The sequence below is a fragment of the Oxyura jamaicensis genome, chromosome 15, assembly GCF_011077185.1.
Source record: "Oxyura jamaicensis isolate SHBP4307 breed ruddy duck chromosome 15, BPBGC_Ojam_1.0, whole genome shotgun sequence".
Classification (NCBI taxonomy): Eukaryota; Metazoa; Chordata; class Aves; order Anseriformes; family Anatidae; genus Oxyura; species Oxyura jamaicensis.
Genome location: NC_048907.1, coordinates 8,660,322 through 8,686,853, shown reverse-complemented (window position 1 = coordinate 8,686,853; position 26,532 = coordinate 8,660,322). Strand labels below are relative to the sequence as shown.

Below are 26,532 nucleotides of genomic sequence, written 5' to 3'. Positions count from 1 at the left end.
TCCCCTTCACACATTATGTGCTTAATTTCATGTTAACTATTGCAGCTCTCCAGAGCTTCCTTCTAACAGTGTAATTTTCCATTGTAAGCAAGCCGTCTTTAGAAACCACTGCTAAACTACCTGGAAAGCTTTATGTACACAAAGCTGTAGTTTTTGGTTCAGAAGCTCTCCCCAAGGCTAGAAGCACAATCTTAGTGGAAGGATTCCTCCCTTCCTAGCTACAAAGAACTATTCTCTAGTCGTGTTGAATCACAAGATCTTGAATTACCAGTATTAGAACGTTTACTTGCAACACAATGATTTAGCAAAATGATGGAATAGAAAGGTAAAAGAAGCAGCAGCATTATTTGGTCTCTTTTTTAAAAGTCTGAATGACCACAGTTTCAAAATGTTAAAGCCCAGACCCTGGAGCCACAGATTAGTGGGCAGGGGCTGGGAGTAGCAATTAGGGTATGCCTTCAAATGCTATTCATAATGATTGTGCAATTTAACCCAGCTATCACAAAGATGGATGAATGCAACATGCACGTGTGTTGCTGCCTGCACCAAACAATGGCTATAATTGGGCACAGGGAAAGATGACATGCTGCAGTTTGCAAACAATTAGTGTGCCTGTGGCCTTTCTTCACCTTTCCATCTCCTTATGCATTAGACAAAATATTCACGTCCCAGGCAATAAAACCCTTCCTAATTTAGACCTTCTCATCCCAAACTTACCTCCTGTATCTGATTTGCCAGTGACTGAACTTCCCTCACCATGTGGACAGCAAGTTGAATATGAGCCAGCAGTGTGCCCTGGCAGCCAGGAGGACCAACCGTGTCCTGGGGTGCATCAAGCACGGCATCGCTAGTAGGTCAAGGGAGGTGATTGTCCCGCTCTACTCTGCGCTGGTGCGGCCTCACCTCGAGTACTGTGTGCAGTTCTGGGCACCACAGTATAAAAAGGACATGAAACTGTTGGAGAGTGTCCAGAGGAGGGCTACGAAGATGGTGATAGGCCTGGAGGGGAAGACGTACAAAGAACGGCTGAGGTCACTGGGCCTGTTCAGCCTGGAGAAGAGGAGGCTGAGAGGAGACCTCATCACAGTCTACAACTTCCTCGTAAGGGGGTGTCGAGAGACAGGAGACCTTTTCTCCATTAACACCAGTGACAGGACCCGCGGGAACGGGGTTAAGCTGAGGCAGGGGAAATTTAGGCTTGACATCAGGAGGGGGTTCTTCACAGAGAGGGTGGTTGCACACTGGAACAGGCTCCCCAGGGAAGTTGTCACTGCACCGAGCCTGTCTGAATTTAAGAAGAGATTGGACTGTGCACTTAGTCACATGGTCTGAACTTTTGGGTAGACCTGTGCGGTGTCAAGAGTTGGACTTGATGATCCTTAAGGGTCCCTTCCAACTCAGGATATTCTATGATTCTATGATTCTATGTACACTTGCCATATAAGTATGTCCTCAGTTACTTTCATACATTCCAACAAAACTTCTGAAATGACTACTATTTGGTCTCTCAGCTGCCTGCTCAAAATTCACAGTTTCCATATGGTCTGGATAAAGTCTAACACATTGTCAAATTGATGCTTGTTGTTTCTCTTATTCCTTTGTCTTATTTCATTGTCTATTTTTTTTTATACTGTATTCTCTTTTGTTTTGTTTAATGTGTACAGCTGCTAGCAAAGCAAGGGCTGGGCTTAGCAGCAAACGAAACATTTAAGAAGATCATTTCCTTTCTTGTAGGCAGAGAGCTCAGTTTAACCCACAGAAAACATCTTTCTGATGGTTCAGCATCAATCAGACACAGGAAGCAGCGCAGCGGCTGTTCCTGGGCCTTTACAGAGAAGCACAGCACAGCGACTTCCAGCCATGCTACAGAGGGTTCAGCCACATCACCTCACTGTCTGACCTGTGACAAACAACAGAGAGAAACATCGAAAACCATCTAATATAAGGTCTCTCAGGATGACTTACCTCATTTAACAGTGAGCCCTCTGGGTTTGTTGAGCCTCCATATCTTGTGTGTGCTGGGACACGTTAGCAGTTTAACCGAGGTGGAGAAAACTAGCACTTTTATGAGTTGGCAGGCCAGCGAACAGTCAGAGCAAGAAAGTCCTGTTGCTCCTGACCAGAGCTGCTCACCCTTCAGGGGCACCTAGCTGAAATACCATAACAAAGGATTGATTATGCTGAGAAACACAGAAATGTCTTCTTCACAATTCCAATGTGTCCTACACAGAGGGAGAGATGGGAAAAAACATAGGAAGCAAATGATAGGTACAAGCCTACAAAAGAAAAAAGAGGCCTCACAAACATGAAGCGCCCTTCTGTGTGTGTTCTGGCAAGACACTGTCCCATTCAACTAGCCAGAACGTTTTCAGTCTACACCAGAACAAATAAGGACTCGGGCTTGTAACCTTAATAAGCCCAACATTCAGAGTACAACTGGATTATTTAGAGGCACTTTTGCTCTTAGGGTTGCATGGTTGCTTTGAAAAATCCTTCATGGTTGCTCCATTCCCACCTGACTTCTTAGCACCTCCAAGGGCTTTAGACTTGATGTTAGAGTCAGGTAAAGTAACCTTAGGAAGCAGCATCCTGGTGAAGACAACCAAGTCTCCATTGTTTCATTTAAGAGTAAGAAAACCTGCGTGAAGTGAACGACCAAGAAATCAGCAGAACAAGCTGCTTTACAGACCTGAGCTTTCTACCCCAGACTGAGCAGGATTTTATTTCATCATTCCATTTGCCCCACAGGACAACAGAGCACGGGTATTACCTAATCAGGATGGACTTCTTGCATGAGTTTCCCTGCCCCGTCTAGTCCATCCTCTGCTGAGCACCAAAACAGCAACAACCATCCCTTCTCGATGGTTTATTTGGCTGTGTCCAAACTTGAAGTCACAGTCACCCACAGGCTGTGACCACAGTGCCACAGAAGCCAGCAGAGCTACTCACAGGTGTTGTGAGATGCATCAGGCCTTGTATATTATCAGCAACAACTACATTTGGTATAGGTCCTTTACAGACTCATCTATAGGCTGAACAACTTCCAATGTCACCTCCACCCTGTCAAAACATTTAACCTGAGTGGGACTATGCACTTTCAAAGCTTTCTGCACATTATATAGCTTATCAGATCCTTTGCTTGTGGCTTTGTTGGCTCAGATGATGTCATCTCTTCACGAGTTCCTTTTAACTTTTTTTTTTTTGCTCAGGGACTTCCATCGATAGTGGGGACCAAATTAGTTGGGAACCTGAAAGCCCACAGACAGCAGAGGGAGCTCTCTCTGCTCTCTGTCCTCCAGCTCAAGCATCGAACTTAAACCTGTCAGGGTCCTACAACCAAAGAGAAGTTAGAAATGACTCTCAGCAAGTATGAACACTGCTCAATTCTTACACCAAGTTACATGCCCAAATCTGGGGTTTAAGAAGGGCCACATTTTGGAAGTTGTTTCCCCAGCTGTGCAGCCTGGACATAACAGCCCACACCACCAGGCACAGGTAACAGCTTTCAAAACAGCTTAGTCCAGATTCTGGTTTGAATCTGGAGTTTCACTGGGGATGCAGAGACAGAAGAAAGGCCTGGACTGGGCCCTGGAGCTGCCAGTTTTGGTCTTAAGTTTTCTGCTATGCTGCTGGATAATCCCGAAGGCGGCTGCCTCCCACCTCTGTCCTGTGACGGCCTCCCATCTGTTGCACGTGGGTGTGACACCGAGCTCCCCGCGAGCCTGGGAGACCTCTCTGGACAATCCTGGAGATGAGATGGGCATTGTGGGAGCTGATTCCAATCGAGTTAGTAACCGAAACATCGCTGTAAACACCAAATGTTAAGGAGCTAAAGAAAGAAACAGGCAGGGGTGAAATGTCAAGTTTGCGCCACTGAAAGGCACGGCAGATGCTTCCTAGTCTGTTTGCTGGCACATCACTGGTAGCATGGTGTCTGTGGTTCTGGCAGCCCAGAGCTTCTAGATCTGTGAGGAGAAACCCCATCCCCAGAAGTTACCTGTCCCCTACCATGTGCTTCCAACACTAGAGCAATGGCTTCTACTCCACAAGTCCAGCAATCTTGCTTAGAAGAAAGCGAGACCTTCGGACAGCCCTTCTGTGCCCCCCCAGCAAGCAGAAGGAAATGCTGCAAATAAGTGGAAAGGCTCAGTGCTGCTGCTGCTTCCTGGCTCCCAGCACCTACTGAGCACAGGGTCTGTGCCTGAGGAGAGCAGTCCCACACAGAAATTGTCATAGCAGCCAGGCCGGCAGCCTTCTCTCCACTTGATCAATGTGCTGCCTCTTCCTTTAGCTAAAACAAGCTGCATATGTAAAGGAAAAGTGAGTGTACTGAAGATTTAAGGTGTGGTAGCACCTGGAAAGCTAGGAGGAAGCCATTTTCTGAGCTGACTTCACCCTGATTTTTGGGAACAAGGATCCACTGAGACTGGTGTGTGCTGGTGGGACGGACACAGCTACACCAGTGGGCAGCTGGAAGGGAGCACGGGGAGGGCAGCTGGTGAGAGTCCTGGACACAGCACAGTATGGCACCACGGGGGCACTGGAGTTGCTGTGGCATGGAGAGCCTGCCAGCAAGGGCTGATAAGTGCTTTAAAGCTGGTACTTTTTTTTTTTTTTTTTTTTTTTTTTTTTTTTTCCTTTACATCTTTCAAGATGTAATTTTGAGGTGAAAAGTAAGAAAAAAGAGGGCAGGAAGGAACAACGTGTCAAGCAAAGGAGCAGTTACCTCTACAGCCATGCTCTGCTGCCTCTTAGAAACTTCTCAAGATGGCCCTGCCTGCTTCCACACCCCCTCTTCACCCAGCTTCTCAGTCTCTGATCAGGTTTGTCCCAGTGGTGCTGTTCTGCTCCCTCTTCCCTTCTTGCTCCTATATGGCTCCCTCAAAGACATAGAGGATCGGCTGGAATATTCCAAAAAGTTGAACAAGGCCCTGGGCAACCTGATCTAGTGGGCAGCATCCCTGTCCACGGCAGAGGTTTGGAACTAGGTGGTCTTTAAGGTCCCTTCCAACCCAAGCCATTCTGTGATTCTATGAACATAACAGGGTGCTGGTACAGACAGATATGGCCAGTGCCTCTCCTCCACACACTGCAGCAATCAGCTTTTCAGGAAACAGGAGAACACAGAGGGGAAGAAACAAGCAAAGAAATGAAAAGCCAAAAGAACAAAGCAGCAGAACAGATGCATGAGATTAAATGGAAAAAATACCTTAAAAAAAAAAAAAAAAGACGAGAAGAAGAGTGGAGCCACCTTCAGAACGTGGCACAAGTAGAAGCTGGGTAGACAGGGAGTGCAGAGAGACACAACAAAGTCAGGATTTACAGGAACAAAAGGGTTTTCTTCTTTTCCTCCAATTACCTCCTCCAGCAGTCCTGCCCTGTTCTCCCCCTCACCCATGCAACCTCACCTTCAATTACCTCAGGAACGTTCATTACAGGAAGATGCCCTGAGTGTATCGAATTAGTGCGTTACGAAAGCTCATCCAGGAAATATCCATGTGATCCTTATTCAGTTAGCAGGAGGGGATGGAGTGGGGATGCCAAACAAGAAGCAGCGGAGGGGGTTGAATACAAGCACACACCTTCAGGACTGAAGGGCTGGCAGTGCTCTGCAGGCACAACACAGAGGGACTAGATCCAGTCTGTTCTGAATACTGGTGCAGCTTCAAATTCCTTTCGTGCACCAACATCATCATATTCTATAGCTGGAAAATTTCTAAGCCTTGATGGAAAGTGCTGGGATGACCTGGGCCAGGAGCCACCCATGGGGGACATCCTATTTTCATCCACATGCTGCAAAATTCAGGGTTGGGAGACCAGGGATGGTGACTAGCTTCAGTGAGCCTCAGATGCCCTTGAAGGATGTTTTAGCTACAGAGCTTTGGTATGACCTTACAGCATTGGAACAAGCAATTAAGTCACCTGGAGCAGCAGTGAAGATCATAGAGCTCCAAAATGGTTCTCCCTGTAGCTAGGGTTTGAAAAAAAGTGAAGTTTCCATGTGCAATACACAGATCTGCAAAATCTACTCATCAGCCACATGAAACCTCTGCCCATGACACACTGACATGACTTCAAGGTACTTCCTCAGTTACTGTACAGAGATCTCACCCAGAAGACACAGCCAGACTCACGGCAAGGAACGGCAGAGCTTGGGAACACAGCGTCTCACAGAAATGCCCCACTCTCCTGCCTGCACTGCCCCAGGGAAATGGGATGTGACACACTGCCAGCAGCTGTGTGCAAACAAGATTGTCCACACAGCAGCTGTAGGGGGAATGGGACTGAAGAGAGATAAATTCCTGTCTCTGACAATAGCTAAAGGGCTCCAGGCAGACTGGCAGCTGCAAAGCACCCAGTTCCCCACTCTGGTTCAGATGACCAGGCACCTCTGGGACTGTATGGGTGAAGAAAGGAGGCAGAACAAGCCTGTTTCAATCTATTTTTATACTGCAGATCCATCTGCTCCTCTCCACAGCTGGCAAGGCCTGGAGCTCAGCTTAGATCCTTCCAACAAAAGCCTCTTTATGAGGCATGGGAATCCCCCACCACTATCAGCACCATTTGGATTGGATTGCCCAGGCAGAGGCTATTTTGGGCACCACAGGTGGCTTCTCCATCTTGCTGAGTGCAGGATGGAGCCAGCAGATGCCTCACCACACCACCACCCAGCCAAACCTCCAGGGATAAAGCTCGGATAAACCCCCAGGATCTGTGGGAACGGGGCACAGCAGAGGCCAACAGAAGGAGCTTAGGGAATGGGTTTTTACAGGTGAGACCAACAATGTCCACCAACACAGTGACCCTCAGAACTGCTTTTGGGACAGAAAGCCAAGAGGAACATCCAGGTGGAGACTGATCAGCCCCTGCCCTGAGCAAGCACTAACTCACCCCAATCCTAGGCCCAAGATCTTTGTTCCACAGACCCTGTCCCTAGAGGACAACCACTGCTCTGCCTGGCCAAAGCACGAACTCCTTTTCTCTCCTTTCCTCTCCATCCAGAATGTAATTCTTTCCTTCACGTTAAGGCCTGATGTTTACTTGCTCCTGGTAGAGAGCTCCAAGCTCTGCGTGCCCCCTGACACAGAGCAGAAAGCTCTCCCAGCCTCTCGTTTCTGTTATCTTACTGCATGGATGCTATTTCCTGTGTTTATTTTTCTTGTCTGGCTAGCTGGCCTGGAGGGTCTCACCTGCTGGAAAACTGCCATTACTTCTCCATCTGCAGCAGTGACCAAGGCTCAGCAAAAACAGCCTTAGGTCACTTCTGGTTTCCTTAGGATGCCTGACTACAGGAGAGGGCAAAGGCCGCAGACACTGAAAGAGAGCAGGTTCCTGTGTGTCCTACCTGGAAGCCGACACCAGCAGATGCATCTCTTGAGGAAGCAGAAGAAGGACACGCATTTTACAGCACAGGCACGCATCCGGCATAGAGAGAACACAGCCACCTGGAAAACACCAAATGCGTGGCTACGTGCACAAGAACCTCCCTTTGGAGAGCGCGAACGTGTCCGTGCAGCAGACGGAGCGCAGCCTCTTCCAAGACCTAATTCACATGCAGGCTTCAGTGTTTGGTGTCATCCATGTCACTGACATCCTGACCCCCAGAACGCAGCCTCATATTTTTGACGGGAAGGAAAGAACTGAACTCTTCCTGGGAGGATCATGTCTCACATGGTGCTTCCAGAACAAATGCTGATCTAAAGATCCTTCTGCAAGGGAATCAGAAACTGCTGTTAGCCTGCAGAGAGCACCCCCAGCCTCCCTAAAGTGAAAATCTACAGGAACATTGATGCTACACTTAATTTTATTATTATTATTTTAAAGGTCCAGGCAGTGCTGAACCATGGGAAGGGATAGACAGCCCCAGCATCTTACACTTTTTGTGCTTCCTGGGTCTTCCATACTGCAAAGGTAGGATTGTCTGCAAACAGAAAACTTAGGACAGGAGGGAACTAGCATGGGAAGCAAGTGCTCAGAGAAAACAAGATGTGAAGATTTGTTACGAAAAGCCTTGATTCCCAAGCATTGTTTCAATCCATAAGGAAAAGAGGATCTTGGGTTTAATTCAGTTGCAGATGAATGTTACATGGGTTAGTTCTGCAGACTGGAAGGCCTCAGTGCAAGTTTGGGATATTACTGTATATTTCCTCTGGAAGGAAATCAAAATGCTATTTCTCATGAATTCAGAAAAGACACAGCTGTAGAACAAGCAGCTGACTCTCAGCTTTAGTTGTGGCATTGAGTTACCAATGGTGGGAGAAAAGCCTATTTCTGTTTTTCTAATGCAACCTTTAGCATTTTGATCCTTCTGGAATTAGAGGATGATCTTGAGGAGGGTCTGAGATTTTTTGTCTCCACCCTATTTCTCTTAGTGCTTTTGGCATGAATATAAAGAAAGGCAGGAAACACTTGGAATACCGGACTGCTCCCAAATGGCAGGCACCTCAGAAATGAAGCAACCAGTTGTCCCTTACTTTAAGGTGCTGAGTGCTCATGCAGCCCACCCAGCACCTCAGTGCCAGTGCTGAGTGCTCCCCTCCTGAGGCTCTGCATTTGACACAGCCATAATCTTTGTGATTTAATTGCAGCTCTCCCCCCGCGGTCTCTCTGGAGCTGGGAACACACACATTTATCCCTTTCTTCCCAGTGCATTTTGGCTCTGCAGAATAACTTCACAGTCTGATAATGTTGCTATCACAGCTTCAATTTAGCAGCAAATGAATCCCAGTTGTCTTCAGAGGAGCACTGTGTATCAGCCCCTGCCACCAGGGCTAGCTCAGAAAACCTGACCAATTGCTCACAGCCACAGTTCAGAGATGGTCCGGCAGGGATGCACCAGCCAGCAGGCAAGTCTCAGACCTACCATTGCCATCAACCTGCAGAATTGGCCACATCCTCTGAATGATGGAGATGTTTAATATCACAGGACCCAGCACGCATGGCAGGGCTGCTCAAAAGACATTACCACAGGAAGCAATACTTTTAAATGCTGACTGAAATGCTTGAAGGGTTATAAAGCAATGTGAAATGATGGAAGTCCTCCTTGCCTCAGGATTCACCCCACTGGAAACAGTGTTCTTACTTTGCAAGATGTTCCTTTTCCTTCTCTGGCCCAGCAGCAAAGGGTTGTATCAGCATGGATTCAAAACGACCTTCATCCAGCCTGGATCAGCATGGCCAGAGATGCTGGGTCCAGTGCACCTGCCTGCAGAAGGCTTCAGCATCTGCCACTGTTCAGCCCTTCAGCACACCTCCAAAATAGGAACTTGGCAAACAAAGCTAACAGAGTGCATTGCTAAGCAGAACATTCTGCCGAGTCCCAACACCAGGACTGCATGTTATAGGGCACTTGCCAATTCCTGAGTCAACTTTATTTATTATACACTAGAAAGGTCATGACGAATCTCAAAAGATAAAATCTGTGTCTGTCAAGCTGCCTTCCTTGTTTTCATTGGCCCAGACCCTCATGTTCCACACCAACAATAACAGGACATGGGTTCAAGAGGCACCACGAGTGCAGCTTACCCTGAGATAGCCCAGGCTTGTTTTGCATTCTTCATAGAACTGATCCAGGCTGCTCAGTTCTCTCTTTATTAGGCCTTTTCCCCCTCTCTCCTAGATACGATCCCCACACTGCACAAGAATCTCAAACCCCTTGAAACCCCAAAGCACAGGCACCTGAGACTGTCACAGCCCAGATAATGCCAAATGCCCAAATGATGCAGCTGCAAGCGTGCCAGCAACATGAAGCATCCAACTGAGATATGCTTTACCCCCCATTTAGAAGTAATATAGTACTATCCCAGACTAATACCAACCCCAAAGACCCCGTGACTTCATCAACAGCTGAAGCAGCAAGATACACCATGCACATGGACTTTCTTCACTCTCATTCTGAGCTGTTATCTAATCTCCTTGCAATAAGTAAGACAAAAATTCTGAGCTGCCTAGGGCTCCAGGTAAATCCTTGGCAAACAAAACCTGAGCGACTGCAGCTCCAGTGCTGTCGGTGTCCACACCAGCAGGTTTAAGGACTGCCCAGGGCTCTGCAGAATTTGCAGTCACCTCTCTGGAGTGCAGCTGGACACTCCCCAGGAACACAGTCCCAGGTTTGGAGTTCAGTGTACTGAGCTCAGACCACACAGTATGGATTTGGACTCCAAATAACCTCATCTTTACACAGTTTACTCTGAACCTGCAGACTGAAACCTCTTTTCTAGTCCTTGCCTTTCACTTGCTGAGAAATCACCCTGCTACTCTCAGCCCCAGACTTGGCTTAGGTCATTTGGTTTGATGTATTGCAAGGATGCCACTTTTCAAAACGAACCTCTGGTTTTCTGAGATGTGGGTAGTATTTTACTGTCACCCAGCAGAATCTCACTGATGACTGCTGCAGTCTCACAACAGAGCAATGATGCTGCTTACAAGAGTGGTGCACCTTCCAGACCAAAACCTAACAGTCCCATCCCCTGGGTCATATCTGAGGAAACCTCTGTTATTCAAAGAGCATCCCATGTTTTTTCTCAGAACAGCACCGAAGAAGGGACAGGGAGGTAGGAAGAATACAGCTCCACTTACTATTCAGCGAGACTCCAACCTGCAGTGAGTCGCTTCATCTAACTTCAGGGATCAGAGGGGGATTCCTCTCAGGATCCAAGCTGGCAGAAGTCTCTCTCCCTGACCTGAATGAATACAGGAGGAATCTCACCCAGTCACTTCAGTCAAATGCAAGACACTGGGAATCTTTCCTATGAAAGAAAATTGTGAGGTCCACAAGGCCACAGAAAAGATCCTCAGAGCTTTTAACTCCTCAAAATTTCTCCTTGAAATACATGACTACAAGCACAGCAGGCACTTGTATGCACTATTCTTAGCAGCAAAGGCTTCCTGTTTGGGGGCAGAAGTGACAAGGAAGGTCCTGCTGCTTTAAATGCTGAAAAAAGCCTTTTAGCCAAAAAAGATTATCCACCCATTTGCAGGAAAATCACCATCCTCCACTATTCCATCCTACTTCAACATTCAGAAGCATCATCAATTCCCCAGAACTGCAGTAAATACTGCACTATCGAGCTGTATTGTCCCTCAGCTCAGGCTCCAGCAAAAGCCCTGCAAAGTTTCTCTGGGTGACCAAGCCAAGGTGTAGATCTCTGAACTTAGATTTCCAGATGAGGCCAATTGTGTAGTTAAACTGGGAGCTCTCTCTGTTCTTCCAAGTGCTCGCTTTCTTCCCTGGGCCAGGTATGGCCATTGTTCCCCCGCAGCTCCTGCAGACACCCATTGTTCCTCCCAGCTCCTGGCCTTTGATGCTGCAGAACAAAACGCACAGTGTTTGTGAAAGGAGGGAAAAAAAAAATCAAAAAGCTTTTCAATTACACAGTTGGTTGAACAGCTCAGGCACAGCTGGCTGCAGAGCACCAGGGTGCCAGCACCTCTCCATGAACGAGGGCCTCCAGCCCAGCTGCAAAGGGAACCGAAAGAGGGAATGACCAGTAGCTGATGGTTATCTGGTGAACTTTCATTTCAACGCTTCCCAATTCCAAATGCTCCTGGATCACACAGACTTTCACTAACCTCCCCACACACATTTAGTAGCTGCCAGCTGTGAAAAGCTGGAAATTGTTCCTGCTGCTTCCTGTCAACATTGGCCTGAGAGGCACCACAGTAGCATTTAAATTCACTGCCTCCATTTCCAGACTAATCTGGCTATCAGGCTGGGGCTAGCTCAGTCTGAGCAGTATTGGCAGACAGGACAGAGGGCTGAAGTAGCAGTGGTGTTAGAGTGATGTCTGATGTGTGGAAGGAGAGCCAAAGGGCTGAGATGCTCCAGTCATAGCTGGCAAAGTGGTGTGCTCCATGTATCTCCTCCAGGTCCCACTAGTAATGCTTTGTTTCTGCTGCTGCAGTGTTCTGGGCAAATACAGTGCTCTACCTTGTGTTCAGTACGCAGCTGTAAACTTTTATTGCCAAGCTGACAGATCCCAGGATGTTACGGGGCTTCCAGTCACCTGAGTCGATGTTAACATCTTCAGCAAATGAAGAAGTAGTGCCAGGGACAGATCTATGGAAAAAAGCTAATAAAATAATAATAATAAAATATTTACAAAACAGAGTCAGCCAGCAGGATCTTCCTTGGACAAAGACACTCACGCTCTCTTTTACAAATATATTTTATTTTAATGCTTATTAAGAAATGTAACCAAGACAGACTCAGCAGCACCAGTGGCTCCTCACTGCCCAGCAGTCTGATGACTTCACAGATATGAAAATTTCACAGGTTCAAAACAAACAAATAAAAAACAATTTTGGTCAATGCACTTTAAATACATATGCATGCACAGATTCTCCCACCCCTTTCCCTCCCCTCCCACTGGTAACTGACAAACAGAGGGAAAACAACAACTATATTCATAAAACATTTAAATTAAAAGAGTGTTTCCTAGTGACAGCATGTGCAGCAGGGTGTTCATAGTGTCTTGGCTCACAGACCACAGAGACAACTGCTCCACAGGACGGAGGCAGGAATACCAGCTCCTGGGACAGAACAAGGGAAGCAAAGGATGTTCTCAGATCAACAGGTTCCAGTCTTGAATTCAATGCATGCTTGTGTTAAGAGTCCCAGCAGATGAATCAGACAGGGAGTTACACAGAACATCGTCCCCTTTTGGGGATTCTCAGTCTGTTAGGTTCAGTCACCTCTCATGCAAACAAGGAACTGGTGTGATTTTAGTTACTCTTGATGTGCTTTACTGTAAAGAAGGCCAGAAGCTCAAGGCTAGAAAGACAAAGCTCCTTGGTCTTTCTCAGAGCAGTCTGATGCCCAGAACAGATCAGGAGAGAACTGACTATTAGGCAGCTAAGCCTACCAAACACCACTAGAGAGCATTATGCAGATTTAATGCATCACAGCAGTTACAGCATGCTTGTCCTTCCCACAAAACACAGCTAAATTGATGAGGGGGAGAGGGGGGCGTTACCAGTTCATGTTCATGAAGCAGAAGGGCTTTTGTTACACCTGAACGCACTCATGAAATGAGACAATGCATCTGAAAATGAGATAATCCAGGAAAAAATCTCTCTACCTCAGTCATATTTAGACCAGACAAAGTCAACCCTCTGTAGATAACGGGCCAAGGCTGCCTCCCTTTCTGCCATGATCCTGAGGAGCCATGAGACCACACAACACTTCCAGAGTCCTTCCTCAGCAAGTCATGCCCTGGGCTCATGCCAGCCCCACTTCCCAGAGACCATCTGTGCAATCCCCAGCACCTCCCAGCACATTCCCACTCCCCTGAAATCCTCCCAAACACACCCCACAAATCCTCCTTTCCCACCGAGATTTCCCATCTAACCCTAACACTCCAGTCTGCTCTCACACCTTAGAGACTTTCCTACATCCTCCAGCATCCTCTGGAGCTTCTTTACAAAGTTCAAAGAACGATAAAGTTTCAGACTACTCCATGTAACCCCCAAGCTCATCTGCACAATAAGCTTGCAAGCACCAGTTGGGACTAGTGACAAGTCCCTTCTGTCTACAGCAACCCCCCCTGTCCTACCGTGCCCCTTTGCTAGTGCCCTCTGTCAAACCAGCATCAGCCTCTTTCTCCTCTTGCTCAGCTCTGTTCAAGAGCTGCAGTCCAAGCTTGCACAGAGCTTTGAAACACTGCTGATACAAAAGGAAACTGCAGGACAAGTTTTTTAAGTGCATTTGCACACACAAAAAACAGTGTCCTATAGAGAAGACAGACCTAAGAAGAACTCTAGATAAAATTACTCCTGGCAACTGATCAGAATTTTACTTTCTCCAAAACCCTATAAAGCAAATAAACCCTGGAGCCTAAGAGTCTCAAGGGAATGCTGAAATTCATGGAATGCCCTCACACCGAACGAGGCACCACATCTCTCTATGGGTTGTGAGCCATTTTTAGTAACACGTTCCAATTCAATGAAATTAGCCTCTTCTTACACCAGCTCTTACTTTTTGGACCCACTGCACCTTGGATTCCCAAGAAAATCTTCTCTAGCCTCTCCTGATGGTCACCTCATTCTTCCTTTCATCTTGGTACCGTCTCTGCTTATCGAGAACAGCTATTTCATTAGCTACATCTTCAGCTGGGAAGAAAATCGGGATATGAGTGGGGAGGTTAGGAAAAAAATATTTAACTTTTAAAAATGATCCTTGCCCTGTGTAGTTTGGCAGAGGTACTTTTCTTAAGACTAGAAGGCACTGGCAGAAGGAGAGAAGAGCAGGCTTCATTCATAGGACTTTAAAACTTCTTTTTCTTAAAAAAAGGGATGGAAGCCTTGAAATCATGATCCCTAGGAAACAAATAAGAATTCCAAAATTTCTGTTCAAAAGGTTCATGCTCCCCCTCCAAGAACTGCTTTGGAAACATCTTCTGAAGGTCCATCTCAGACATATGTTTGCCAGAAGGCACACAGCATGTGGCGCAATTGGCCATTCTTCCTTCCTGTGACCAGACTTCCAATGCTGTATAGAACATGCTGCCTCCTTACACCCACTGCACTTCCTCCTACACACATCCCCTGGCCCCTTCACATACCCTTTTCATTTCACATCTAGATCACTACTATTGAAAGGGACTGGACACTCTTGGGGGGCACATCAATCGGTGAGAGAAAAACTGATTTCAAGACATCTGGAAACGCAAAGTCAGCTTGCATGGCGATCCGGTTGGGCAGGAAAGTTTTCCAGAGAGACAATCTTAAGTGTGTCACATCAGCATAGTTCAATTCTATTCCTGTGGCAAGCAAGCAAGCTACTCCCATAATTGAGTGTGAAGAAGCCCAGGAAACAATAGAAAGCAACCAACCTACATCAGCTGTTGAAAATCTGATGCAACGTGGCATAAAATATCCCTTTACAATGGCAACTAAAGCTCAACAGGAGACACTTCTGCACTCGCGTGTGTTCCAGCACATGAGCAATGCTGGTATTTTCCCACACTTCCTCCCCTGCTCTGCTTCTTTGTGGACCTAATTGTTATTGACATGAATACCGGATGTAATCTTGTGTTATTCTTAGAAACATTTCAGCTCCCAGCTGAGGCCCAAAGAGTTCAGACCCCCATTTTCCTGACTGAATTCCTCTGCTGCTGTTTCAGGAGGCCAGAGGAGTCATCCTGCACACAACCTACAGAAATATTCCATCAAGACCGAGAGTAACAAGATCCCAAACACCCTACAAAGGAACTACCTGCAACGTCAGTCACAGAGAAGTAGCTTAGTATTTGTTAGTGGTGCTGGAGTGATAATCCACTCCTCTGACGTTAAGACTACGTGGAAGAGCCGTGCCAAGAAAGCAGCTGAACTGTGGATGCTATTGTTCTTCATACTTGTCTGTCTTCCTGGTAAGGATTGGGGTGGCAACCACATCTTTTTATCCATCTCACAGTAAGCTTTGTGCTAGCCTAGAGCAGTTACGTACTTGAACACATTCAACATTCTAAACTACTCCCCACCTTCATGCAGACAGACTGGTAAAAAAGAAAAGTTTCTTCAAATAAAACTGCCTGTCATTCTAATACTTCACATTTTTTAAAATAAACATGGAATGAGAACACACAAACCTAATGTGTTCTTCCCCAAATATCAAAATCCAGTCCCCCTTTCCTTCCTGCAAATGAGACTATTTGGGTTCTGAAACATCAGTGGAGGGATATGAGGAGGACCCAGGGTTGTGGGCTGACACCTCTGATGTTTTCAGCTATGGAAAAAGTCCAGATCCCTGGAATTACCAGACTTCTAGCCTTCTTGTAGGACCATGTCTAGTATGACTTGCCTGTCTCCCCAGAAGGCTAGTGGCATTGGGCGTGGAATATTTGTCCTTAAAACAAAGACTGAACAAGATTTAGGTAGAATACAAGCTAGCATGGCTCTCTGCTATCCTTGAGCTACAAGTGATACTGATAGAGCTAACAAGTGATACAGGAAGTTACCAAACCGCTGTGAAACTGCTCTACAACAAACCTTATCAGTGCATACCTTTGCTGCGGCAGGTTTGCCTCTCTCTCTTACACAGACTACTGCAGTTTCTGAGCAGATTTCCACTACTACTGATTGTTGCCAGCTCCTCAGAGTAGGAGCATCTTCTAATCAGACAGACCCAGATCTGCTGGCCTCTGCACTGCAGGGATACATCAGGCTTCACAGTAAAGCACATCAGGAAGCAACTGAAATCACAGGAGAAAAGGTGTTCAAATAGAGCTCATGGGGATTCCAGAAGTAAGTAATAAGTATGTCCCGTCCCACGTTGCCTTCCTCCCCCTTATCCCTTCCACCCCCCACCCTCAAAAAAAAAAGGAAAACAAACCCCATCCCATAGCATTTTGAATGAGAATGAAAACTTAGGACCACAAAGATAATTTGCATTCCAGGACCCCAGGACAAGCATAGACACAGAGGGAAAAAGCAGTAGCCAGACAGTGCCCACCAGCCTGCGGACACCTCCCACCTGATAGCTCCCCACACCACCTCGGGGCACTACCAGCCCTGGTAACACAGCCCTGCAAGGTCGAGCACCGCGTCCTGCTAACAGCCCTTTTGCTAAGGGAACTCCACATTACGGTCTTGGTTTTTCATGATTTGTTTGACAGAGTGGAGAGCTATGAGGTTATATTTGTCTTGTGCATCTGGAACACTGAGCGCTCAGGGAACGGCTATGAGTTCTTGCCCATCTTTATAACTTAACATAATGGAATCTAAACAAGACAAGAAAAAATGTCCAAGCAACCTGTTGCAGTATAAGCTTTAAAAACACAAACTGAAAGACAAAATGTCATGGTTGAAGGTATCCAAAGTTCCCCTCAGGTAAATTCCTCCTCCAAATAGCTGCTGGCATCCTTCCTGACCAATAGATGTTGCTATCCTCCTTCCATTTGTTGCAGGGCCAAAGAATTGGAGGTCCCTCCCTGTTGCTCTTTGCAGTTAAGTGAATACTTCCAGCCATGGTTTTATTTCTGTTGGTAATAACAGCAAAACTGATGTACAACCACAGACACGCAGTACAGCATAACGTCATGATATGCTCCGCATCATGAGAGTCTCCCAGTGTTGACCTTGGAATGCCATCTTTGACCTTCGCACTGCTCTTGATGACAGGTCAGTGATGGGCAGCATGTCCCTCCTTTCTTAGTCCACTTCGATGGTCTCTTGGCTTTTCTCCAGTCTAGTATTTAGGGTCATCCCAAGAGTCCTGGGTAAGGACCCCTTTCTCCACAGCAATCTGAATACACACCTCTCCCCCCGCCCCCCAGACTCCTTTTCTGCCATGGCAGAGGCCACCAACGGAAAATAAAATAATTCTACCAGGAAGACTTTGAAGGACTCATCAGGAAACATCAGCTGCTGCGAAGGCTGTGCTTTCTAGATCCGAGTAAGACACCTGGGCATCAATTAGCTCTTCGCTGTGAAGCTCTCTGTTCATGCATGCATCTGAGAGAATTCCATTTCTGCAGGAATGTGGGAGATGCCCATTTGTCTCCATGTCCAGAGCATTCCCATTCTGGTGCCATTCCAAGACAGCTTTGCATTTGTTCAAGTCCTGCTTTTCAGGATCCCTGTGAATCTCTCCATTGGTGTATACCTCCAGTGCATACTCACTGATTCGTATACTGGCATTCTCGCCATCCCCGCCGTGGGTGGAAGTCCTAATGCTGGCCGTTCCTGCCTTGAACTGCTCCTTCCTGCCCAGGATATGCTGGCTGATGATTTTGCGGAAGGTGTATCGGAACTCCCTGATCCGGTAGGCATAAATAAGAGGATTTACCACTGAGTTGGCATGGGACAGGATAATGGCCAAATACATCAACCAGAGGGGAGCATGGGCACAATTAGGGCAAAAAAGGGTAAAACAGTTAATAATATGTAGTGGAAGCCAACAGACTGCAAACAATCCAACAATGATGGCTAAAGACTTGGCCGCGTGGACTTCCTTCTGCAAAGTGGAGCGTGAGCGCTCCCCGTGTACCATCTTGTTCTCCATCTGCTTGAGCTGTCGCCGGGCTGCCATGAAGATTTTCAAGTAGATACCAAACATGAGGAGGAGGGGCAACAATACACAGGCAAAGAAGTTGTAGTAGACCATGTACTCCATGGTGACCACCGCCTCAAATAGGCACACCACCATACTGTTGCTGCAGTTGATGGGAGAGGACTTATTAGTACCCAGCTCTTCAATCTGGGAGCGCTTGTGCCACCCTAGCATGGGTGTCAAGCCAATGATGAAAGATAATACCCAGCAGATGGCAATGATACCTTTGGCTCGAGAGCCAGTCACCAAGCCATTGTACCTAGAAAGCAGAGGAAAAAATGGGAATTACACCAATATCATTCAACAAACCCCTGACACCCAAACAATGGCCCAGAAGACAGCAAGAAAGGCGCCCACTTCTTCAGGTGGGTCTTTGAACTGCTGTGCAGAACCCACCCAGCACAGCATGGACTCCATGGTACCACTGCATGCCATCTATTTCCCTCCTCTTTCCTTTAGGCAGTGACTAGGCTACAGAAAAGCAGGGAAATGAACATGGTTTTCAGCCATGTGCCTCCACTCTACCATCCCACTTGGCCATGCACACGGATCTTGCAGCCTGGATAACTGGCAGCACTGCTCTGACTCTTGGTGGTGAAAACCACCCTGGCTCCTTCACTGAAGGCTGAGGTAGCTCCTCTGTTCTGCCAAGGGAACAGGCTTCTAGCACAGAATCCTAGCACCAAATTGCTCAGCCTGTCTCACAGTTGATCTGCGAGCCAAATGGCACCAAAGATCTCAGAGGCACAGTGCTGCTGGCCCCACGTCCACTCTCAGGTTGGCTCTGGGAGGAAGTCTTTTGCTGAGTGAACTGCAGAGGCCAGGCTGGCGTTCCCTTGCACAGCACCTCTGCCCCACAACAGCACTTTCAAGGAGTCCAAGAAGTCATCACCAACCTTCCTTAAAAAATGGAGACAAGGCCAGCAGTTTCCCTCAGCAGCCCAGAAAGCTGACCCCACGTCAGTTCCTCATACAGGAGGAATCAAGCTAAGGACAGTGCTCTGACTACTGCACTGCACACACCAAAGGCAGCCTCAGTGGTGAGGATATTGACCCGCCTGGCTCAAGCCTGTGCTCCTAGCAATAAATCCTCCGAGATCTGCTGAAAGAGCCCATAAGCAACATGGCAAAAACCTGACAGTGCAGCCAGGGCTCTCAGTTTGTTGGAAACATCAGCCAGTTCCCAAGACTCCACAGGTTACTGTGAGGCCTGAGCTGACTCCACCAGTTCTCTCTAAAAACCTAAATCAGGGCAAAAATTTGACATTTCAATGCAGTTTCCTTTCCTTGGTAATGCTCAGCACAGAAAGCGGATAGCTGGGTTCCCACATTGTCCAGCGTGGGTCCCACACTGTGTTTGACCCCTTGTGTCTGCAGGCAGACCACAGCAGCTCCGGGCTCCCAGTGTTTACCCAGTGCTCCTTCTCCCTCCGTCCCCAGAATCCTCTCAGCAAATAAACATTTTTTTTCCTCCAACAAGCCAGAGAAATCCTTCCGTCTCTTAACAAGATAGCTAATCCCACAGGTTCATGCTCCTATCCCAATGCCAGTTCAAAACAAAGGCGTGGAGGTGCTGCTTTCTCTGGGCACAGCACAGAACGGAGATCCCACACGCTTTTAATCCCTGCTGCAGGACCTTGGGAACAGCTTGGCTCCACACACGACCTGGCAGGCCTGAGTCTCCTTTCCGCAACTGCATTTCCAAATTGGAAAAGGAGGAGCGGGTGAGGGAGTCAACCACACAATTCCCAGCACCCAAAATACATTTAAATCCACCTTCCTGAAATCAGGGAGGGATTCAGCTGATCCTGTGAAATGAGAAGGTTTCTCCAGCAAGTGGTGGGTCCTGAGCAATGCCTAGGGGTGGCTGAAGGCAGGGCATGGATGGTAGCAGAGAAGCTGCATACATTCAGAGCTAATCAACACAGCAAAACAGCATCTGTGCTTTGAAAAGAACACTTGGGGAGCAAGAGGTTGGCCAAAGGCACTTGAAGCCTGGAAAAAAAAATCACAAAACCATGCAGCCCTGGAATTGGCTACATCTTGTCAGAGGAATTTTGAAATTCTGCAGCTGTTATCCCACGACTAGAGATGTCCCTTCCCTTCCACTAAAAATACATTCACTACTGCTCCAGGCAAACCCCCCCCCGCCCCCCCCCGCAGCTTCTCCCTCCCTCTTACCCTCTGGGGATTCCCATGCAACAGACTTTACAGGGCTTAGGAACAGCACTTAACCCAAGCAGCCTGCTGCTTTCCAGCTGCAGTGTGTCGCGCTGGCAGCAGGAACTCGCAGCCCATCAGTGCATTTCTGTAACGCCTTGCTCAGTATCTCCAGGAAGTAAGAGCGAAAGCTCACAGCATCTAGTGACAGTGTGTGGCACTGTGCTGGCCAGGAACCCACTGAGGAGTGTCCCTTCGCTTGGGAGAGCTTCACGAGATGCCGCTGGCTGACCCGGCTGAGGTAGGGTTACTGCCAGACGGAAATCCTGGCTGCCTTCTGTCTGCCCACTCAGAGAGCTCCCCAGGCTGCCACTGGACAGTTTGCGTACCTGGTTAGGTGTCTTCCCAGGCTCACGGCAGCCAGGCCAAAGCTGCTGTCTGTACCCCAGTGCTGTGCAGCTCCACGTGGTAAGTGCAGGGCTTTTGGGAAGCATCATGTACAGCGTGAGCTGCTGGCACCCCTACGGAGGAGACGCAGCCTGCCAAAAGGAGCTGCTCACACCTGCAGCCCACGTGCTGCATAACTGGTGAGCAGCTTTGTAGCATGTCTGATGTGTCCGGGCAGCACTGGACTGTCTGTGCATGAGCGCTCCTTGTGCTTCATGGTTTTAACAAATCATTATGAATGCTGTGCACTGGGCACATCCCTCCAGTGCCTCAGGCAGCTGCAGTAACCGGGGCAAAGAGGAGGAGGATGTTCTGTCCCTACTACATGTATCTGGAAACGAGATGCTGACAGTCCCAGATCACCTAGGAAATCTTGAGCAAGAAACCAAACCCAGACCTTCTCGTGCACCACCTAAACAACTCTTTCCCACGACTCTCAGTCAAGAAACTTCCTCCCGTTATCAGGTGTAACTGATACTGGTGCTTGACTATACTGTGGAGACAGGCTGGGGGGGTCCCACAGACAGGCACGGGGCTCCCAGCAGCAGCAGTGGCAGCAGACAGGCTGCTCACAGCACACCAGCTCCCAGACTAAAACCTCGGCAGCAGCAAGCTCCACTAGAAGCCACAAACAAATAACACTGCTTTCAAAGCCATGCCCATGGATGTTCAAAGGAAGAAGTGAATTATTCTTTCATATTAGGCTGGATCTGGCCATAGTCTGTCTGCAAAGATATGAGCACATGTAGGAAATGCTTGGTGTAAGGTCAAAAGTCTTACAGTGAGCAGGGAAAGACAGATGTCCAGTGGCACTCAAAGCAGCAATGAAACTTTAAGTCACCAATTCACCGAATCAGGTGCTCAGATATGCCCATTTGAGAAAGCAGCCCTTGAGAATTAAAGGAACTGCTGAAACAGACTGTTCTCAGCACAAAGGTCCCTTCCGAGTCCTAGGCTTTATTCAGGGCTTTTATCCATCTCTCCAGTTCTTCCCACCCTGACTTGGAAAAGGCAATTCTTCACGTGCAGATCCCTCAGCCCCTGGCAGAAAAGCAACCTGTCACCCCACTGCCAAGCCAGAGCTGCAATTTCAGTCCCCACTACACGGGATAAACGTGGCCCAATGCTTCAAGCGTCAGGGAGCTGCACCTTAGCAATGCTTTCTCAGAGACGAACCCCAGAGTCATCTCCGAAGTACCTTCCATCAGAGGAAAAGCTCTCCACGTCAGCAAGTTACTGTAGCTGGCACCAAATGGCAAGCACATGGATTTATGCCTCAGGTGAGCACCTGAAGCCAGCACACAGAGCAAGTAGCAACCTAGGAAAACTTTTCCATTTGGCTGCAGGAAGAACGACTCCTCTCTTTCCAGTGCATCAGAGCTACCTGTCCTTCACCACGGGAATATCTGCACCGCGAGTGCATGCACGAGAGCACGTGGCTGGGCACAGTGCCCTCGCAGCATTTCCTGGCACCAAAGAGCCTGGAAAGTGGCAATTGTTCTCGGCCCATGACTTCATCCTGGAGCTCCGACTCACAGCCAGTTTTGTTCAGAACACCCAGGGGTTTTATATCAGCGACCGCAGGTTTTCAGGTACCTGCCATGTTAGAGAGACACTTTGTATTTAATCCTACACTGAACAATGGCTCGGACTCACTTCCTTGGGAGCGCTTTATTGCCGCTTTCAGAGTGCTACACTTGTATTAAACCTGGCAGCATTCTGCAAAGCATTTGAGAACTTTCAGAAAGTTTTTCAAATTCTGCACTTTTCACTTATTTGAAAGGCAGAACCCATAAGACATTCACTAAATAGGTTGTTTATTTTTTGTGTGTTTACATTTTTAGCTATGCGTACCTTTCCTCACTGCAATTTTTTGGGAAGGGTTCTTTTATCCACAGAAAAATCATTCCAAACATAAAACCAGTTATTTACTGCGGTGTCCAACTAAGCAGAATCAGAAATCCCACTCTTCTGTTTGCTTAATACTTACACAGTTTATTTGTGTGGGAATACATATCCATTGAGACATAGGGTTATCTTCTTGGGACAAATCAGATATTAAATAGTTAAAGAAGGAAAAAAATAGGTTTGGCCCGTTTTTGTTTCTCTAGAATACACAAAGGAAGTCTATTTATTTTTATTTTATCAAATGAATATTGGGAATGCCTCTTGTTACCTTTTCTGTCCTCTGAAAGGAGAGAAGTATTCCCAGATATTAAAGGATGGGGCAAAAGCATTGCATCCTTAGTGGCAAAATTTTCCTTCCAATCATTTGACACACTTTTGAGACCATCAGGTGTTAGAAAAAGAAAAAAAAAAAGAGGATGTGAGCAGTCTGAATCATACCACATTTCCCTCTTCAGCTAATCAGCTTTCACTTTCTCAGCATGTCAGAAGCTATAAATCTAATGTTCGTTCATCCATAAATTCTTCTGAGGAATTGACAACTTCTTCATTCCTTCTGTAAAAGGACAAACCAGTACAGGATAAGGAGGGGGAGGAACCCATGGATCTACCTGTCGGTTTCTGCATCCAATAAACTCCATGGTTTCTGGGGTGGAAAAGGGCGTGTTCTGTTTTTTCAAAAACAAAATAGCGAAACAGGTACACGGCCCAGCGCTGGTGCGGTCAGATTTTACTAAAAGACTCTACTGTGGCTATTCCAGGAAATTAAACTGCAAAGACAATATAATTAGAATAGTACCAAAAACGGGCAGAAATCCAGATTTTTAAAATCCTTTTCCTGGCAAGTCATCCTCTTAACAGTATGAATGCTTAAACTGTCAGCAAAACTTTTCAGAGTTAACGTATGAATTAAAGACATCAGACCTTTTCAAAATCATTTCAGACACAAGCTAGCAAAGGCTTCTCTACACATGCTTCTTTGTACTATTTATCATTACATTGGTGTAGGAACTGAAAACGTCTATCTGTAGAAATGCAAAAAAAGTGAAGACAGTCCAGTTTATAGGTATATTGGTAGAGCTTTCCTCTGCAATGGAATGGAATTGTTATTCCTTACAACTGCCCTAAAGCAGAGGCTGTAACACTTAAAACTGTAAGCTTGGAAGGCAACAATTAACGGTAACGTTAGAGCAGCACGAGCACGCTGGGACAAGCCTTCAGGAAAGGCTACGCTGCGCTGGTCCACATGGAAAGGTAATCTCCACAGCCCTAGGGAAAAGAATGTTTTCTATTTTTGAATGGGACGTCTGTGTTTATCAACATAAGTGCTGGATGACCAAAATATTCACAGGAGACAAAACCAAACTGGACAGCTTGACACACGTGATTTAAACTTGACAGGAGCGAGGAGATCCAAAACCTCAAACCTGAGAGCATAATAATTGGAAATTTGTTCTGTTTTTGCAGCTACATTTCTTTTTCAGCAGGATAGGAAGCAAGTCTCTCCATTTGTGAGAGCACGCTGCATCCTCCTAAGGACGAGAGGGGAAGGAAGGAGATTCCTGTATTTTCTGCCAGCACTGGCCTCTCCTGGGGCTCTCTCTGCATCTTTCAAACTTGCTATACAACTTGCAAGTGTTGTCACAAAGGCTTCAAACCCAGCCCACAACATGCAGTGCTGCTCTGCACCCACAGGCAGACGTACCCCATCCCAAAGTGCTTCTGGGAGGCTGACCCGAGTAGCAGCCCCTGTGCATGCGGCAAAACTTCCCCTTGTCCCACATCAGCCTCCCTGGTTGCACACCAAGTCGCAGCCAGTCTTAATCAGCTTTCAAGCTCTAGTGTTTAAATGTCCTTCTCTTCTTTTAAACTCCAGGGTGGAGAGCACAGAATAACCACCTTCAGGGCTGGAGTGGGGACAAGCTCCTGCCTGGGCCTAACACACACTTTGCTTGCAGATGCAGCTGGAGTTAGTCCAAGTCTTCCTAACTTCTTCAGGGCATGCTGCCTCTCCTCCCTTCACATTTGATGGACCCAAAGGCAAAATCCCCATCCATACCCTCCTACAAGCCTGCTCCACCAGCTGCAGGCAGAGTCCCCCGTTCTCCCCAGCAGGAAGAAGACAAGCTGACCTCAATCCCCTTTCTGTCCCCACCACGTATTGTTCTAGCTCCACTTTCCCACTGCGATCCTTCCGGTGCTGCTGGCCCTGGCTCAGAGCGCAGGTTTTTGAGGTTATAGCATGATCCTGTCTAAATATGGAACGGCAGCTCCTAGGCAGTGCCCTGCAAAGCCATGGGCACAGGCTATGTGAGAGCAAGGAATAACAGGAAAAAGGAACAACCAAAATATCCAGCAACCAAGGTAGGCCCCTAGAAACTTGGGTTTTGCTCCCCGTGCCAAATTACAAGGGAAAAAAAGCAATGCTGCTCATTTAGCTTTCCCCTCCTCAGCCCACCTCCAGATCTGCTGCTTTTACTGATGCTTGTTCCTCACCACGATGCCCCCCTCTGCCTCCCAGCCCGCCCCATGCTTACCTGAGGGGTATGCGGATCGCAATGATTCTGTCGATGGCGATAGCAAGGAGGCTGAAGATGGAGCTCTGAGTCAAGACCAGGACGAAGCAGGCAATGAAGAGGCAGCCATAGAAGAAGGCACAGAAGCCAGTGCTGATGGTGATGGCAAAGGGGATTGCCAGCACTCCCACCGCAATGTCAGCAGCAGCCAGGGACACCACGAAGTAGTTGGTGACGTTCTGCAGGTTGCTATTCAAATAGACTGCCCAGCAGACCAGGATGTTGCCCAGGATGGCCAGCACCGCAATGACCAGTTCCAGGATGATGTAAGCTATGTCTGAGAGGAAGTCTTCTTTCCCATGTACTAGCATGGTGAGAGCGACCAGGCCAACGTGAGAACGTGCCAGAAAAGCTCAGCGTTCATATCTGCAGAGCACTGAACAGCCAAGACACCTCAAAGCTGTCCGGGGTCTGAGGAGCACTCAGCTGCCAGCCAGCGAGGGTGGCTCACCCTCACACCTTTCTCCACATGGCGGCTGAAGATCTTGGCAGGAGCAGGTGTAAAGAAAACGGGGCCTGCCAACTCCAGCCAAGTAGATTAACCAGATGTAGAGTAATTCAAACTCCAGCAGATGAATGGACAGGAGAATACCTCACGTAGACAAACACTGCTTCCCAGGCCACAAAGTCCGGCAGGCAACACGACACAGCAAGTGTGCTGGATGGTGGCGTCACATCGGCTGTGAATTTTTGTTTCCTGTTGACAATCACGCTGCTAGTCATGGCTTCCTGTCATACACACCATCCTCTGGTTCTCTTTTTCCCTTTTTCTGCCCAGGACTTGGGAAACGTTCTCTTCAGCTGAAGCAAACATTCAACTTCTTCTATAGTTTCCTTTAAAAAATAATAATAACAATAAACAAACAAAAACCACATACACTAAGTAATCAGCTCCACGGCGGAGATGGAAAAAGCAAAATCTCATTAAAGTGGCACATTAAATTGATAACGGATATTAAACAGACCTAGAAGAATACATCATTGGCAAAAGTCTCACATTTTGTCTATCCTGAAAGCTGCAGGGCCAGGCCCAACGTTCAGGAAGGCAGTATTTCACAGTGGTAATGAGAAACAAGGGATGTTTTGTTTTCGAGGCTACCAACTGAGCTGGCACTTCAGCAGCTGCTCACTAGTCTGCCCTGAAACATGAGAGCCCCATTAATTATGCCCTGGCAAGCGCTGTGGCTGCACGGAGGAAAGGTGGAGGAGCATTTTTACATACACCTGTCCCCCTCCAGTCCCAAACCCAGGACTTGGGCCATCACGTGCTGCCCACCCTCACGTACTTTGCCACAAAGGCGCGCTGCACAAATACGCTGCTCTGTGATGACACGAACATGCGTTCATTCACAAGGAGATGATGTTGCTGGCATGTGTTCACTCTGTTCTCATACC

The 26,532-nt window shown here is 47.5% G+C and overlaps 1 protein-coding gene across 10 annotated transcripts in view; it reads right to left on the bottom strand.

Moving 5' to 3' along the window:
• Positions 1-12,149: 12,149 nt before the first annotated feature.
• ADORA2A (adenosine A2a receptor) overlaps positions 12,150-26,532 on the bottom strand; it is a 28,690-nt gene continuing 14,307 nt past the window's right edge. For 9 of the 10 annotated variants that reach the window (XM_035341089.1, XM_035341087.1, XM_035341088.1 and 6 more), the window contains exons 2-3: positions 25,099-25,971; positions 12,154-18,308 (exon numbers count right to left, since the gene is read on the bottom strand). In XM_035341089.1, the coding sequence (XP_035196980.1) occupies positions 17,348-18,308; positions 25,099-25,448 (1,311 nt within the window). In that variant the 5' untranslated portion in view covers positions 25,449-25,971 and the 3' untranslated portion in view covers positions 12,154-17,347. Of the gene's footprint in view, positions 18,309-25,098; positions 25,972-26,532 lie in introns of all 10 variants that reach the window. The other variant, XM_035341086.1, reaches the window with a different exon arrangement.